The following is a 13,719-nucleotide window of genomic DNA, read 5'->3' as shown; positions in this document are numbered from 1 at the left end:
TTTTAATAAAGCTACGCCTGCTTACACCAGTTAGGTATTTGGCCGACCAAATGGAACATGTCAACTTAGATTTGGATTATGTCACAGAGCCCTTCACGCTTGCTACACCATCACTGCAACTGCTCTCATTAGGAAAATACGTCTCACCACAGCGATCAGCCCATTTTTTCTTCTCGTCTGGCAAATTGCAGCTGACAATAGCCAATACCTGAAGGAACGAGTGAAAAATATCCTATAATCTATGCAGTTATAGGATGCATCTGGGGCTTACACTGGCAGGCAATATCTCTGATGAATGAGGTTTAGTTTCTTTTGCTCTTTTACTTGGCTTAGCTATAAATTTTGCTAATAATCATCAGTTTTACCAAACCTATGCAACTATACTATTTCATTTCAGGCCCAGTTCAACTGCTACTCCAGACAGAGCACTCCTGTTTATTTCAGTGGCTTGTGGCTCAGGCCTTTAACTGCTGTTTGTGATAGTTCAGTCTAAAAATGGGCAGTGTAATTTTGGGAAGTAATTTGGCCTGCTGAATCCAAGTACGCTATTCCTTCATTTCAGCAGAAGTCAGAGACGGAAAGTACACAGAAGACGGTGTATGCATTCCCTCTGCCAGTGCCAGCTTTGGTATTTACTAGTGTTTGCTCATCCCAGCTTACTCCGTCCCAAGCAAAGCAGCTCAAGTCACAGCTCCAAGTGGTAACACACTGAAATATTATGCATCAAAACTATGAAAGATGGACTTCTTTCCAGCCTTTTCCTCCTTCTACACAGGCTTAACAGTTTCATATTCCCTAAACCAACTTCGCCTCTGGTCATCCCTTAACCCTGCCCATTTAAACTCCCTCCAAATCTTGTCACTCTTTGTTAATCCATGTTTCAGGAACCATCCAAGTATCCTTCTCAACACCTCAGACCCTAGCTATGGCCATTTAACTAGCATTACATTTGCACAGTCCAACTTATTGCCCTTATCCATCCTTAGCTTCAAGCCTCTTGTCCAGCTACTCTCACTCCACTGAAATATTTTTTTGCAGGTCACGCTTTTTTCCCCCCCTCTAGGCATATTAATTTGCGTTTGTCACAGTAAAAGTAATCTAGTTGTGTTTTTCTGATTATTTCTAATTCCTCCAGAGGACTGCTTTTTGTCCTGCCTGGTATCCACAACTCTTCCTAGTTTAGCATTATCTGCAGAGTTTGTGAACTTGCTCTCTGTTCTCTCCTGGAGATCATTAATGAAATATGAAACAAGATGAACCTCATGAAAGTCCCTCTGGCACTTCTCTATCCACAACCTGATATGCTGCTCTTTATCACCACCCTTTACTTTATTCCTTGAGCCCGTTTGCAGGCCACTTGACAGTGTTCATATCCAAAGTAATTTGAATTAATCTGAGGGTAAGATTTCACGAGATGCTATTTCAAGTGCTTTACTAAATTCCAAATCCATTAGAACTTCTAATTTGCCTCCCTCGGCTGATTTCCGTGCGTGTGTGTACATACTAGCTGTGTTTGCTTGGCAAAACCTCTGTATGTCTCTGTTACTCCTTGCCTATATGGTATAACTGCAGAAAGCAGGGATTTGGTCAAGTGGGCATGTGCATCCAAGTATCTGCTTTTTCTTAGAAAAAAAAAAAAGACCTTTTTTTCTAAAAACAATTTTTTTTTTTCTGTGGCAAATTTAATTTAAAGCTTTTGTAGAACATATAAAAACATTCCTCAGCATTACAAAGTAATTTTTGTGTTGGCAGTAAACTCAGGTCCTTTGGAATGCAATCAGCTTCTTATTTAAATGTCCAACTTCAAACAAAAACATGGACCAAAGTACTCTACTGTGCCAAAATGCATTCGTTGTCTCCATGGAGGGCATCAAACTACCCATAGACATCCAATTACCCATCAAAAATAAACAACCTTATCCAGCAAGCATGACTCTGAGTCCAACTAAACTACATGCACTTAAACTACATTCACTTTGTCTAAAAGCTGTTATATATAAAAATTATACCCCAGATGTTCTTTACAATGTCGCAACCTGCCAGGTCATGCCTAACTGAATGTTACTTTATTCTGCCATGAAGTAAATCAAACAAAAATTACTTAGGAACTCTCAGATTCATTTTCTATGACCAAGAAAGTAACTTTGTTTTCTCTCTCTTTCTTCTTTTTTTTTTTTAAATGACTTACAAATTTTCAGGAACAGTTGCTAGTTTTAATGATATATTGCAGATCCTTGTCAATATCTCTGCTGCTTCACACTTTTATTTCCTTAGGAACACTCAGCTGAGTACCATCTGCTCCTGGTGATTTACTGCTCTCGAGTTGCTGAAGTTGCTCCGTAACTTCCTCCTAAGAGACTTCAATTTATGTTATAAGGCCACATTGTGATTTCTTGCGAAAAGTGTCCTTGGAACAGGAATTTCCTCATCATCCTCTGTGGTGAAGATGGATGCAGAAAATTTAATTTCATTTTCTGCTGTTATGCTTTTTCAGAAAGGGCTGGAGTCACGTATGGGTGGTCTATGGGCATGAGGCACTTTCAGGTGGCTTTTTGTTTTCTAAAAAGATACTTTTCCTACGCCTTCTACAGTGCCTTGTACATATGCCTTTCAAATAATTTCCTCGTCCTTTTCCTCCTGCACTTTATCTCAGGGACCTTTGGTTATAAGTGACTTAACTGCATTTTTTAATTTTTTGAAGGATGAGGTTTTCCTAAAAAAAAGCAAAACATTTGGTATTTCTGGTACAAGTGTGTCTGTGACCTCGATGTCACTTCCAACCACGCTTCTAATTTGGAAAACAATGTTTTTTCCTCTCTTGCTATGTGAAAAACCCCAGAAACAGTAAGAAAACAGAGTTTATGCAAAATAACAAAACTGTCTGTAAACAATGTATGGGTAAATACGCACAGGGCCTGATCCAGAGCTCACTAAAAACTGGACATCACACACTGACACTGACGGAATCTGGACTGGGCCCAAAGGAAGCACACTGAAAAGCAGAGGGAATTTTTTTGCCTCATCTTTGTTACAGTAATCATAGGTGTTGTTTGTAACAGTAGTAGGTAACAAATTTTCCAATAAAAGTGTGATTTTAAAGTTGACAATGTCCCTTTAAGCTTATGTACTTCCTCACTTAACTATGCCAGATTTACTCTCCTTTCTACTTTTTCCTTGCTCAGAGGTATACATACCATCTGTGCATCTAATATGGTGTTCTTAAATAGCCTCCAGAGTGATTCAATGCTTCTTTTTCCCCTTTTAAAACTTTCTCTTGGTTAACCCTTTTCCTTAGTTCTTTAGAGCCTTCTCTTTCAGAGCTCCTGGTCTTTCCTAACTTTAGGATGAAATTACCACCTTCTGACATAGAAATTAGAAGTATGACTATCTGTTCTTTTAATGCCTGTGCATTAGATGAAACTTAATGGGGAGCTGCCTTATCAAGGCACTGATTGATAAATTGTTTCTGCAAATGGAGACATGACAATGGACAAAGCTGAGCATTATTACTACTACACTACAAAATAATCCAAACCTACCTCCTCATAAACATCTACAAGTGACTGTCATGATTAATCTGTAGATTAAGCTTTTAAGACTTGTGTTTAGTTCTAGCAGCTCTCTTCCACCTAATTTAGTAGCACTGTGCACCACAACTGTGAAAGCCTGGGGGCTAAATTAAAAATAATAAGAGTAACTAAGACTGAGATGTTGTTTTATTTCTAACTCTTTCATTTGACAGTCCAAATTTCAGGGGAAGAAAAGGCCACAGGCATATGGGACACTGCACTGCTCCATCCATAAATGCAGTATGAGGAAAATTACTGCATCCAAAGTTGAGTCCTTGGTGGTCCCACACACAGCCCAGTAAAGCTGCACCAGGTTACCATATCCCACTGAATATGCTTCCTCTCACAAAGCCTAGAAAAGAGCCAGAGAAATGTTCTGCTCTGCTTCTAAAGTAAAGGGATGGCAACAGAGCCACATCTCTCTCCATCCGCCCTGTGTGTGCAAGTCAGAAGATCCTGCTCTTGCCTGAGCATCTCAACCAGCCCCTTTGTGCAAGAGAGGCAGAGTCTGGCCTCCTGCTTCTGAAGGAGGAGACTGAATAAACCAAAGCCATCTGAAGCTCCAGAGACACACACACAACCTCCCATAACCAAAATCATCAAAGACTTTATGAGCATTTCTAAAAATTATTAAACAGATGAGTACATTTACTTTAGACACAAAATTGCATCCAGGCTGACAACTTGCAACATATGCTTACTTTCAGCCCAATTTAAATTCAAATGCATGAGATGTAAATGCTTGGGGTTTTGACACAGCGGAGCCCGTCAACGAACTTAGCTAGCCAGCAATGAGTCTTTTACTATTCCAGAAACTATTTTCTACACAAAATATATTTGACATTTTCAGACTTTTGTCCTACAAAACCCATCTCACTTTTCTAGCAAGTTTATCACTTGCACAGTGAACAGGGCTTGATATACAGTGAGAAGTTGACTTTAACTAACAATTCCTGGTAACAGATTTTCCTGTTCATCCAGCAGCTTGTAAGTTATATCCATTTGGCTTCTTCCAGCCTCATTTAGACACACAAGGCCAGATTCAAGGTTAATGTGTGTAAAGGTTTCTTCGGTCTTTAACCAGCAGATGTTTGCAAACAAACCCAGAAAGGATAAAACTTTCCTACCCAGGAGTCAAGAGACATACATTGTGATTTACTCCCTTGGTCTAACTCAGTTTCATCCTTGAATCTATCCCAAGATTTCTATGTGTGATGGAGACGGAAGTTACCACTTTGGGAGAGTGAGAGAGTAATTAAATTCAGACCATTGTACAACAAGGAATGTCACAACTCCAACGAACTGCCACCTCACCTGCACAAATTACTTCACCACTAGCAAAACGTGACAGCAACATGTGCTCCAAAGAAACTTGAGGACTAGAAATGACCTTCTGCCTTCAGATAGGCCCCTCAGGTTTTCTACGGCTGTCCACCATGGTCCCCTGCCTGGGTAGAATTTCATCCCATTAAAATATGCAGTTAATTGTAATATTCCATATGTCATTTCAGGACTGTGTACAGAGGGTGTCGTTCACAACACTGTACCCAATCCAAACATATTTTTGAAAACTGTATTTGCTTAATTTCAGTTTTTATATTAAAATATATAGAGTGAAAAAATACTCCAGCTCCTTTTTCAATATTTCCCTAAGTTAATGAGCTGACTGATAAGTGAACAGATGCATTAAAGCAATAATTTATTCAAATGTCATGATATTTTTGAACAAACATATTACTTAGTATGCACTTCATTATTTGCCCAGCTCATATTAGTATTAATGACTTGTGTGTTTGTTAGGAAAGGGAAAATGACATCAAATATAATCTGTGCAAACTGGATTCCCTTTGGAGATCTACCTTAAGTTTTTGTCAGAAGAAGACTCTTCCGGATGCTCATTCTGTGTTGATCATGTGAAAACAAAGCTGGAAGTTGTCTAATTGCATACGAGGTCAAGACAACATGGGATAATCTAATGAAACCTGAACTGAGACATGGAACATAGTGGAGCGTAGTATTTTTTTGAGTGACTGCCTAGTTCACACAGGTGGTTCTGAGATGCATTTCCTGGATGCATCAATGTTATGCATCTAAACTCTTTAATCAAAAATCCCTTGGCGATGTAAAAATGTCCTGGATCATTAAGTCTATCTTGCCAAACTTCTTAACACAGCAAAATGTCTGTTTTCCCCCTAGAGTCTCCCCTTCAAAAGTTCATCCTAAGTGATTTCAGACTTTAGTAAAGCACATTTGTAATCTCTAGAAAAATACAATCATAGAACGGCTGGGTTTGGAAGGGACCATAAAGATCACCTAGTTTCCACTCCCCTGCTACGGGCAGGGGCATCCACCACTAGATCAGGTTGCTCAAAGCTCCGTCCAGCCTGGCCTTAACACTTCCAGGGACAGGGCGTCCACAACCTCTCTGGGCAACCTGTTCCAATGCCTCACCACCCTCACAGGGAAGAGCTTCTTCTGAATGGCTAATCTAAATCTACCTTATTTCAGTTTGAAGCCATTACCCCTTGTCCTATCACTACAGGCCCTTGCAAAAAGTCCCTCCCCAGCTTGCTTGTAGCACCCTTTAGGTACCAGAAGACTGCTCTAAGGTCCGCCCAGAAACCGTCTCTTCTTAAGGATGAACAACCCCAACTCTTCGAGCCTGTCTTCATAGGAGAGGTGCTTCAGCCCTCTGATCATCTTTGTGGTCCTCTTCTGGACTCACTTCAACAGGTCCGTGTCCTTCTTATGTTGAGGGGCCCCAGAGCTGAATGCACTACTGCAGGTGGGGTCTCACAGGAGTCGAATAGAGGGGGGGAATCATCTCCCTTAATCTGCTGGCCATGCTTCTTTTGATACAGCCGAGGATATGGCTGGCACATTGCCAGGTCACATTCAGCTTCTCATCAACCAGCACAAGTCCCTCTCCTCAGGGCTGCTCTCAATAGCTACCAGCCATCTTTCTTCCTCAGATACTCTGGTAGGCAGCAATTTTCACATCTCCAATATCAAGGTATCATAACAGTTACTGAAATTGTTCTAAACTGCATATACCTAGTACACAAAAACGTTAAAAGCATTTCTAGTACAGTCCTAATGCAATTAGTGGTGGTTTGTTTTAACGTCTATTTGTAAACAAAACCTACTTATAGAATCACAGAATCGTTTCAGCTGGAAGGAGAAATGCAATCTCTGAAGTTATCCAGAACTGATGCGAGGACACCTGATGTAAACTGGTTGCTTTGTTTGAACCAAATGTCTGTTGTCCAAGAGGCAGCAGGTTCTCAAGCTGTAACGAGTATATTCATCTTGATGTAACCAAAGTAGACAGAATGCAACACGGCTGATATAATGTGACATGGTGGTTAAAATTAAAAGTGAACACGCCTTTTAATTGGATTGGATACCTGCTAGTAATTCAGACAATGGGAATTTGATTCAAATTTATAGTATTAAATGGCAGCAGATGGACAGTAAAATGTCCACTGAGTTTGAAAACTGACAAGCACGCTGGGTTTGCCAGATCCCTTCATTAAGTCACTGGTGGCATCAGTCAGGTGCTGATGCATTTCATCGTTAGCATTGTTAACATGTTTTGCTTTGCTGTGAGTGAGCAGTGAGATATTCTGACTGATGGTCTCAGTAGGTTAATTTGGAATTTCATTTGCCTTTTCTACTCATGAAAAACCCTAGCTTGGGTTTAGGGGAAGACTTTTATGAGATTTCTGGGTTTAGTATCCAGTAAGTGAAAAGGCCAGCTAACGACAGCTAGATGCTGATGCCAACTCTTCTCCTTTCTGACTGATGCCACCCATCTCTTTCACAGCTCACAGATTTGCTTGATATTTCAGTATCTGTTCCAGATTCTTGGTCACTATCGGCAGCCTTCTACCCTCCACTAACTCTACACACATCCTCTGAGGGAGAGTATTTTCCTTTCTCCAGACGGTTCCTCAAAGAAGTTTGCAATTGTTCCCCATGCTTGAACTACTTCCTCTGTAGACTCTACAGCTCACCTGCATTCCCTCACCAGCTCTCATTTATATCTCAACATAGCAATCATAGCTACGGAGATGCTTGTTGTCTTTTCTACCTTCAAGCACTTGCAAGAAACCCTGCTACCTGGCTGTTGTGGCAAAGAGGCATATGCATACATGCAGATGTGCACATACACACACAAACACAGATAAGCACACGTGTGCACATTCTACACAAATCCACATCATAATCAGCAACTTTATGAACCATTTATTAAATCCCACTTCTCTACAGCTCCACAGAACCAAGTCCAGACAATTACACGCAAACCAGGTAGGACATCTGCTCATACACCGACCTTTCTGAACACAAGTTACATTACTAAGTTACATGCAAGTTACATTACTAAGAGAAACAGGTTCTCTGTTCAGAACTCCATGTGTTTCAAAACTTATTATGGAAAGGGAATCTAAAGGAAGACATAACAGCTAAGCTTGCTTTTTACTTTCTTTGCCAGGGCATTATTTGCCTCAAGTTGCTTTAAGCAATTTTCCAAATTTTCATGAATGATGATCATTTTACAAATTAAATTTTGCGGGTGCATAAGAAAGAGAAAAAAGTAACATACTTGTTTTGCCATTACTCATTGACTAAACACAGAGATTGTTAAATGTTTCTTATGCACTGTTAGCCTGCACAATTAAGCCTGAAATCAAGAGAACTTTCTCTGACAACCCTCGGTAATAAGTTTGTGGAATGAAAGCTTCTGTTAACTTCCAGTTTTTAGTATGTGTTTGTGTATACATGTCCATATCAATCACATAGCCATATACATTAATTAATCAAAAGACTACTCAGGTAGGAGCACTATGGCTTTATGATGCTGTGTGCACTTTAGCACCTTTACATATAATTCAAAAATGTAAGGAATTGCCTAATCCAACAGAACTCAGGACTAAATATGATGTCTTACAGCCCAATTTGATCGTTCACATTTATTCTTGCTACACAGATGACATAAAAGAGCACAAAACACACTGCCTACCCTGCACCACCAACTCACATACGGTGCTGCCCATCACTGTCCTGTATGAGGAGAAGAGTGTCATCATCATTTACAGCTTCATGTTGCTAAACAACAGTTTACTTTTACTTTTTGATTTATGCCTTTTTGCTTATTAGTGTAAATGAAATTTTACTACACCATAAACAAAAATATCTATCATCTTTTTTCCTGACTGGGAGGCAGTGCAAAACAGGAACAAGGTCAAGTATAAAATACCAGCTGACAACCCTGAAGACATTTTGTCTCCTATGTCTTAGTCAAATCAAGTAAATTATCCTGTAATATGTCTGTGAACAGAGCCTATAATCTCTCTGAATTCAGTCCTTACTCTGAGTTTGGCTATTTGGTCATAATAGATTTGTTTTCTGACCCATTGAGTCAATAAGCTTAATTTTAAAATTAATCTTTCCAGTCTTCAAACTCACTGGATCCAATTATGAATCCAATCATTCCCTTTAAATTTAATATTCTGAAACTTGGTGGTCTAGTGCTTTTTGCCCTTATGTAGTTAGACTATAAAATTAAATCTCTAAGGAAAGGAGCATCAGAATAGCCCCAAATCTTAAATCTTCCATTGCAAACATTAGTACAAAATGCTCCTTTTCCTGAGCACTTCCTTTTAATTGGTATTATTATGCGCAACAGGTTATCATTATGCAGTAGTTCATTTTGTGTATTTGTCTGTGCATAACAGAACAAAAATAGGAGCAAGAACACAGATTTAGGTTATTTTTGGTTGGGGGAGATGGTATTTTTATTTTTTTTTGTACATCACATCTAATCTAAATACTTGACTTTTTGCCTAACGGGGTAAAAGCCTCAACTTTTTTCTTCATTTATTTCTGGTAATTTAGATAAAATTACACCCTGTGGGGAGATCCATTATAATTTCAAAACATATATATTTCTATTCTTGCAAGGCATGTTTGCTAATATAGATAATTTTAAATGGTCATGACAGCAGGGGCAAAATTTGCATTTCTTACAAGAGCAACTTTACAGCTGCATAAGTCTCTATCCTTACAAACTCCCTGTCCCAGTCAAAAAGCTCCTTGACAACCCTCGCTATGGGCACATGCGCAGGGGCATAGCTTCCAGAGCACAAATGGACACAGTTCCACTGAGACAAAAGGCAGGAAGGACTGATGTGCACCTCTAACTAAACTGTGTGGGTTCAAACACCCCCAAAGCCAGCAAGGTACCGGTGCACTGCTACTGTTGCTAAACCTACTGCAGAAGAGATTCACAGAATGGTCAGGGTTGGGAGTGACCTCTCAAGATCATCCAGTCCAACCCCCTACTAAAGCAGGTTCCCCTTGATCAGGTCTCAAAGGAACATGTCCAGGTGGGTCTGGAAACTTCCGGAGAAGGAGACCCCACACCCTCCCTGGGCAGCCTGTGCCATTGCTCTGTCAAAATGTAGAGGACTGGAAAGGAATTAGAGGCTGGGAGCAGTCAGTGGCGAGCTAATCTGGAGCTTTCTTGGACCACTTTTGTTCATCTCCAAGGGCACTTCCAGGTGGTCTCATGCCAAGCCTTTTCTCAGCTGGGAATCTGTGGGCATGCATCGCCTCAGCATGCACATTTTGTTATTAGGATGACAACAAAAGTCCTAATTCTGAACACTGCAATTGGCATTCAGGGATGGATACCTTGCAGCATTACTTTGTGCTTTTTGTGACATTAGTGATGATTTATTCTTTCCTGTTTAAACAGTCCTATCACTTTAAGCAAGTGCATATTACAGCACTTCTTATCTAGGGGAGGGAGGGAAGACTGCTTAACACGATCCATTAGGAAACTCAAGCCTTAAATGAAGTGACCACAAACTCCTATCAGCTCCCAGAAATGCAGCAGCTGTGCATATTTAACGTAATACAATACTATATTGTGGCAGAGATTCGCCGCTTAAAACATAAGATTCGCTACTTAAAACATATGTAAGGCAGATGAAACGTGACTATTTTATTCCTCTGTTTGAAAAATGAGAAAGCATAGACTGGCATAACTTCTCGAATACATAAATAAGCATTAGGCTCATAAAGAAGACAAGTAAGCTGCTTGACTAGTAATAACAGACTAAAGGTCAGCAGCCTCGTTCCTTTGATGTTGTTCCTCGAGAGTCTGCTCTATTACTAACAGGTGAAGCACGAAACATGAAGGTTTGCTGAATTCTACTCTACCCATCTCAGTTTAACAGCAGCATTTCCTAAATATTCTGTCCCTTGATCATCTAATGGCATCAATATATATGCAAGGGGCAGCTCCAGATTTCCCCTGCTGGGTCAGATCCTCAGCAATTCCAGATTCCACAGGTGCAAAGAGGAAAAAAAAATCAACTCACTGGGCTTAGCTTTGAAGCAGAGCCAATGCAGCAAACAACATGTTATCAATTATATGTTATCTTACCATGTTTTGCCAAGAAGTCCCACATGATATTATGTTAATCTGCAACCTCTTTAGTGAAAAATAGGACATTTCACTGGGATAGGATGGTATCTCAAAATATCAGGAACATCTACTGCTAGTGAGATATATACAAAACAATGAAAGCAGAGAGCTTTATGGATGGAAAGATTCATCCTTTAGGTTCCAGAAGTTAACAGAGGTGTAAGAAAGGTAACCAGAGGGAATGGGATGCTCTAATTCATTCTTTCTCATAATACAAGGACAAAAAGGCCTCCAACAAAGCACAGGGGTTGTTAAGTCAGGTAAAAGGGAACTTTTTCATATATTGCCTGACTGACTGAATTAATAGTTGAAGTATACCTATGCATTATGTTAAGATGCATTTATTTGCACTTAGTAAGGTATGTAACTGTCTTATTTCAGGATCTAAGCTGTAGATGAAAGAGAACTCATCATGAACTGAATGTTTTTTCATCTGCATCCCCAAGGTTTCCCGAATTATCCAGTAATCATCAGTGCTAGACATGCAGGACCACTGAACTAGGAACACTGACAATGCCTCCATTACTATGAAGTATATTACCCAAGTAAATTTGTGACTGAAAGTCACGGGAGTATCAGCTGACAGTGATCTGGATCCTGTTACCCTACTGTCTTACACATTGTAAGGCACATCGAACTACATGTGCATAAACATACATGTGTACATATATGTACGCCCATGGGAACTTATTTTCAAATCTAAGGAACATGTATTTCCCTTCTCTACATTTTTTTCTGGCTACAAAGGATGTAAACAGCACTCCCTGCAGAAGACTCACATGACTTTAACTTGCCTGTCTGCTCCAGTAGACATTATGAGCTTGATTCTCCAAGACTGTCACTAAAATTCCACTCTACTGATTTTTGCAACCTAATTCTTCAGGTACTTTTTTTCTTTCTTTTGGCAGGATGATGTGACACAAATTTATGAAGGAGAGTAGTTTGCTATAACAGTGCATGTTGGATCTAGGATCCATATGTACTTATTTATGTACAAATATGTACATATGTACAAATATAAAAAAAATCAGATTTAGAGACCTGAATTAAGTTGGAACTTGACAGGCATTGAGTGTTCTGTAGAAGGAAGGAAAATGGCATCATTCAGAAAACCAAAATATATAGGGTTTTATGAATAATAAACATTTCTAAGACAATAAAGACTATCCAAAGACTCACACTATTAAGTGCTGAAAGGACACAGGTACTTTTTCAAAAACTGAAAATGCTGGAAAATGCTTCATTATTTTTCTTTAAATGACATATCACACATTTTGCTGCAGAAAAACAGCTGCTGAAGTAACCTAGAGGGCATTTGCAGGCACTGTACTTCAGTGATTACAGCAATTTTTGTAGACATTCAATATTAGGACTGCATTCTAATTTTAGACAGAGTTAAATTTAAATTAAGTAGGAAGGGTTTTCACGCTACTCTAGATGTTCTAGCACTGCTTACCCCAAGCAAAGAACTGTACCGTGTCTGAATTTTGCAGCAATGATACTTGATTAGTAAGGATGCACTTTAAAAAAATAAAAGTAGAGCTCACTAGCAGCAGTGGTAAGATGGCTGCTATCATGATGGGACCCAGATCCAGGCCCTAAAACCACGGGACTTAGTGACACTGTCATAGTGACCCTCTTCTACTCTACTCCTCTACTTCCATGATACCTCCTCTTAGTTGCATATATGTAGCAAGTATCCTGAGACTTTACGGTCAAATTGGGACTGTTATCTTAATGCTTATTGCTATTTCAATTCCCTCTCAAAACCCAAGCATCGAGCTGAAGGAAGCTGAAAGAAAGAAGGTTAATAAAGGGCTGACAGTCCAACAGATGGAAAGTGGAGGGACTAGGTGAAACAGAGAAAACAAAAGAAAAGAGCTTCTATTAGGTGCTAAATGAGACCAAGATTGGGCTTGATTAAAGCTATATCTATGTAGGTTACATCTTTCCTTAGTTTCTTACCTTGTTTCTCTTGAAATATGCTCTTCGGCAAGCTGCAAAGCACTTCTCGCTGCAGAAGCATTTCACTTCACTTCCCATACTCAGGGAATAGCGCTTGATTCCAACTTTCTGGCACCAGGCACACATTATTTGTACATTTGACACATCATCTTCTACAACAAAAATATAAGAACAATGTTTACATGAGATGCAAACACCTTCCTCAGACATCTGCACACTTACTCTTAGATACAACCAGCACTGGCTCATCTTATTTCTAACTTTCTCACTGTCTGAGAACAGAACTGTGCATGCCTGTGATCACCAGCTCCATCCTCAGGCAGCCAGTGACCTGTGCCAGCCAGGCTTGGCAGATTGGAAAAGCTTCTAAGATGGCTGCAAAAGATGATTAGCTTAAAAAATGGTGCATTGCTGAAAAGCCTGGGAGCATTTTAGCATGTTTAAGAATGCACGACTCTTTATTAAAAATGAGTAACCAAGACTAGAGGGTTAATGAGCATTGCTGCTTTGTTCTTGTTACCTACAGTCTGTTGCAGAGAGCCCCTGAAACGTTCTGCTCAGCAAACTGGTGTTAAAATACACCGTGAGGGTACTGCATCAAGGCAGGCCCCTAACGAGAGCCCTCTTCTAAATAAGAAAGAATGTGAAATATCCATTTTCCGTGTTGTTTTGAAATAAATAATGACTAGA

The 13,719-nt window shown here is 39.7% G+C and overlaps 1 protein-coding gene across 2 annotated transcripts in view; it reads right to left on the bottom strand.

The window, feature by feature from the left end:
• Positions 1-13,719, bottom strand: part of SOBP (sine oculis binding protein homolog) — a 117,515-nt gene that overhangs the window by 81,030 nt on the left and 22,766 nt on the right. For both annotated transcript variants that reach the window (XM_061990373.1, XM_061990374.1), the window contains exon 4: positions 13,030-13,181. In XM_061990373.1, the coding sequence (XP_061846357.1) occupies positions 13,030-13,181 (152 nt within the window). The remainder of the gene's footprint in view (positions 1-13,029; positions 13,182-13,719) is intronic.

Source organism: Colius striatus, chromosome 2 (assembly GCF_028858725.1).
Source record: "Colius striatus isolate bColStr4 chromosome 2, bColStr4.1.hap1, whole genome shotgun sequence".
Classification (NCBI taxonomy): domain Eukaryota; kingdom Metazoa; phylum Chordata; class Aves; order Coliiformes; family Coliidae; genus Colius; species Colius striatus.
This window is presented reverse-complemented; position numbering and strand designations above follow the sequence as displayed.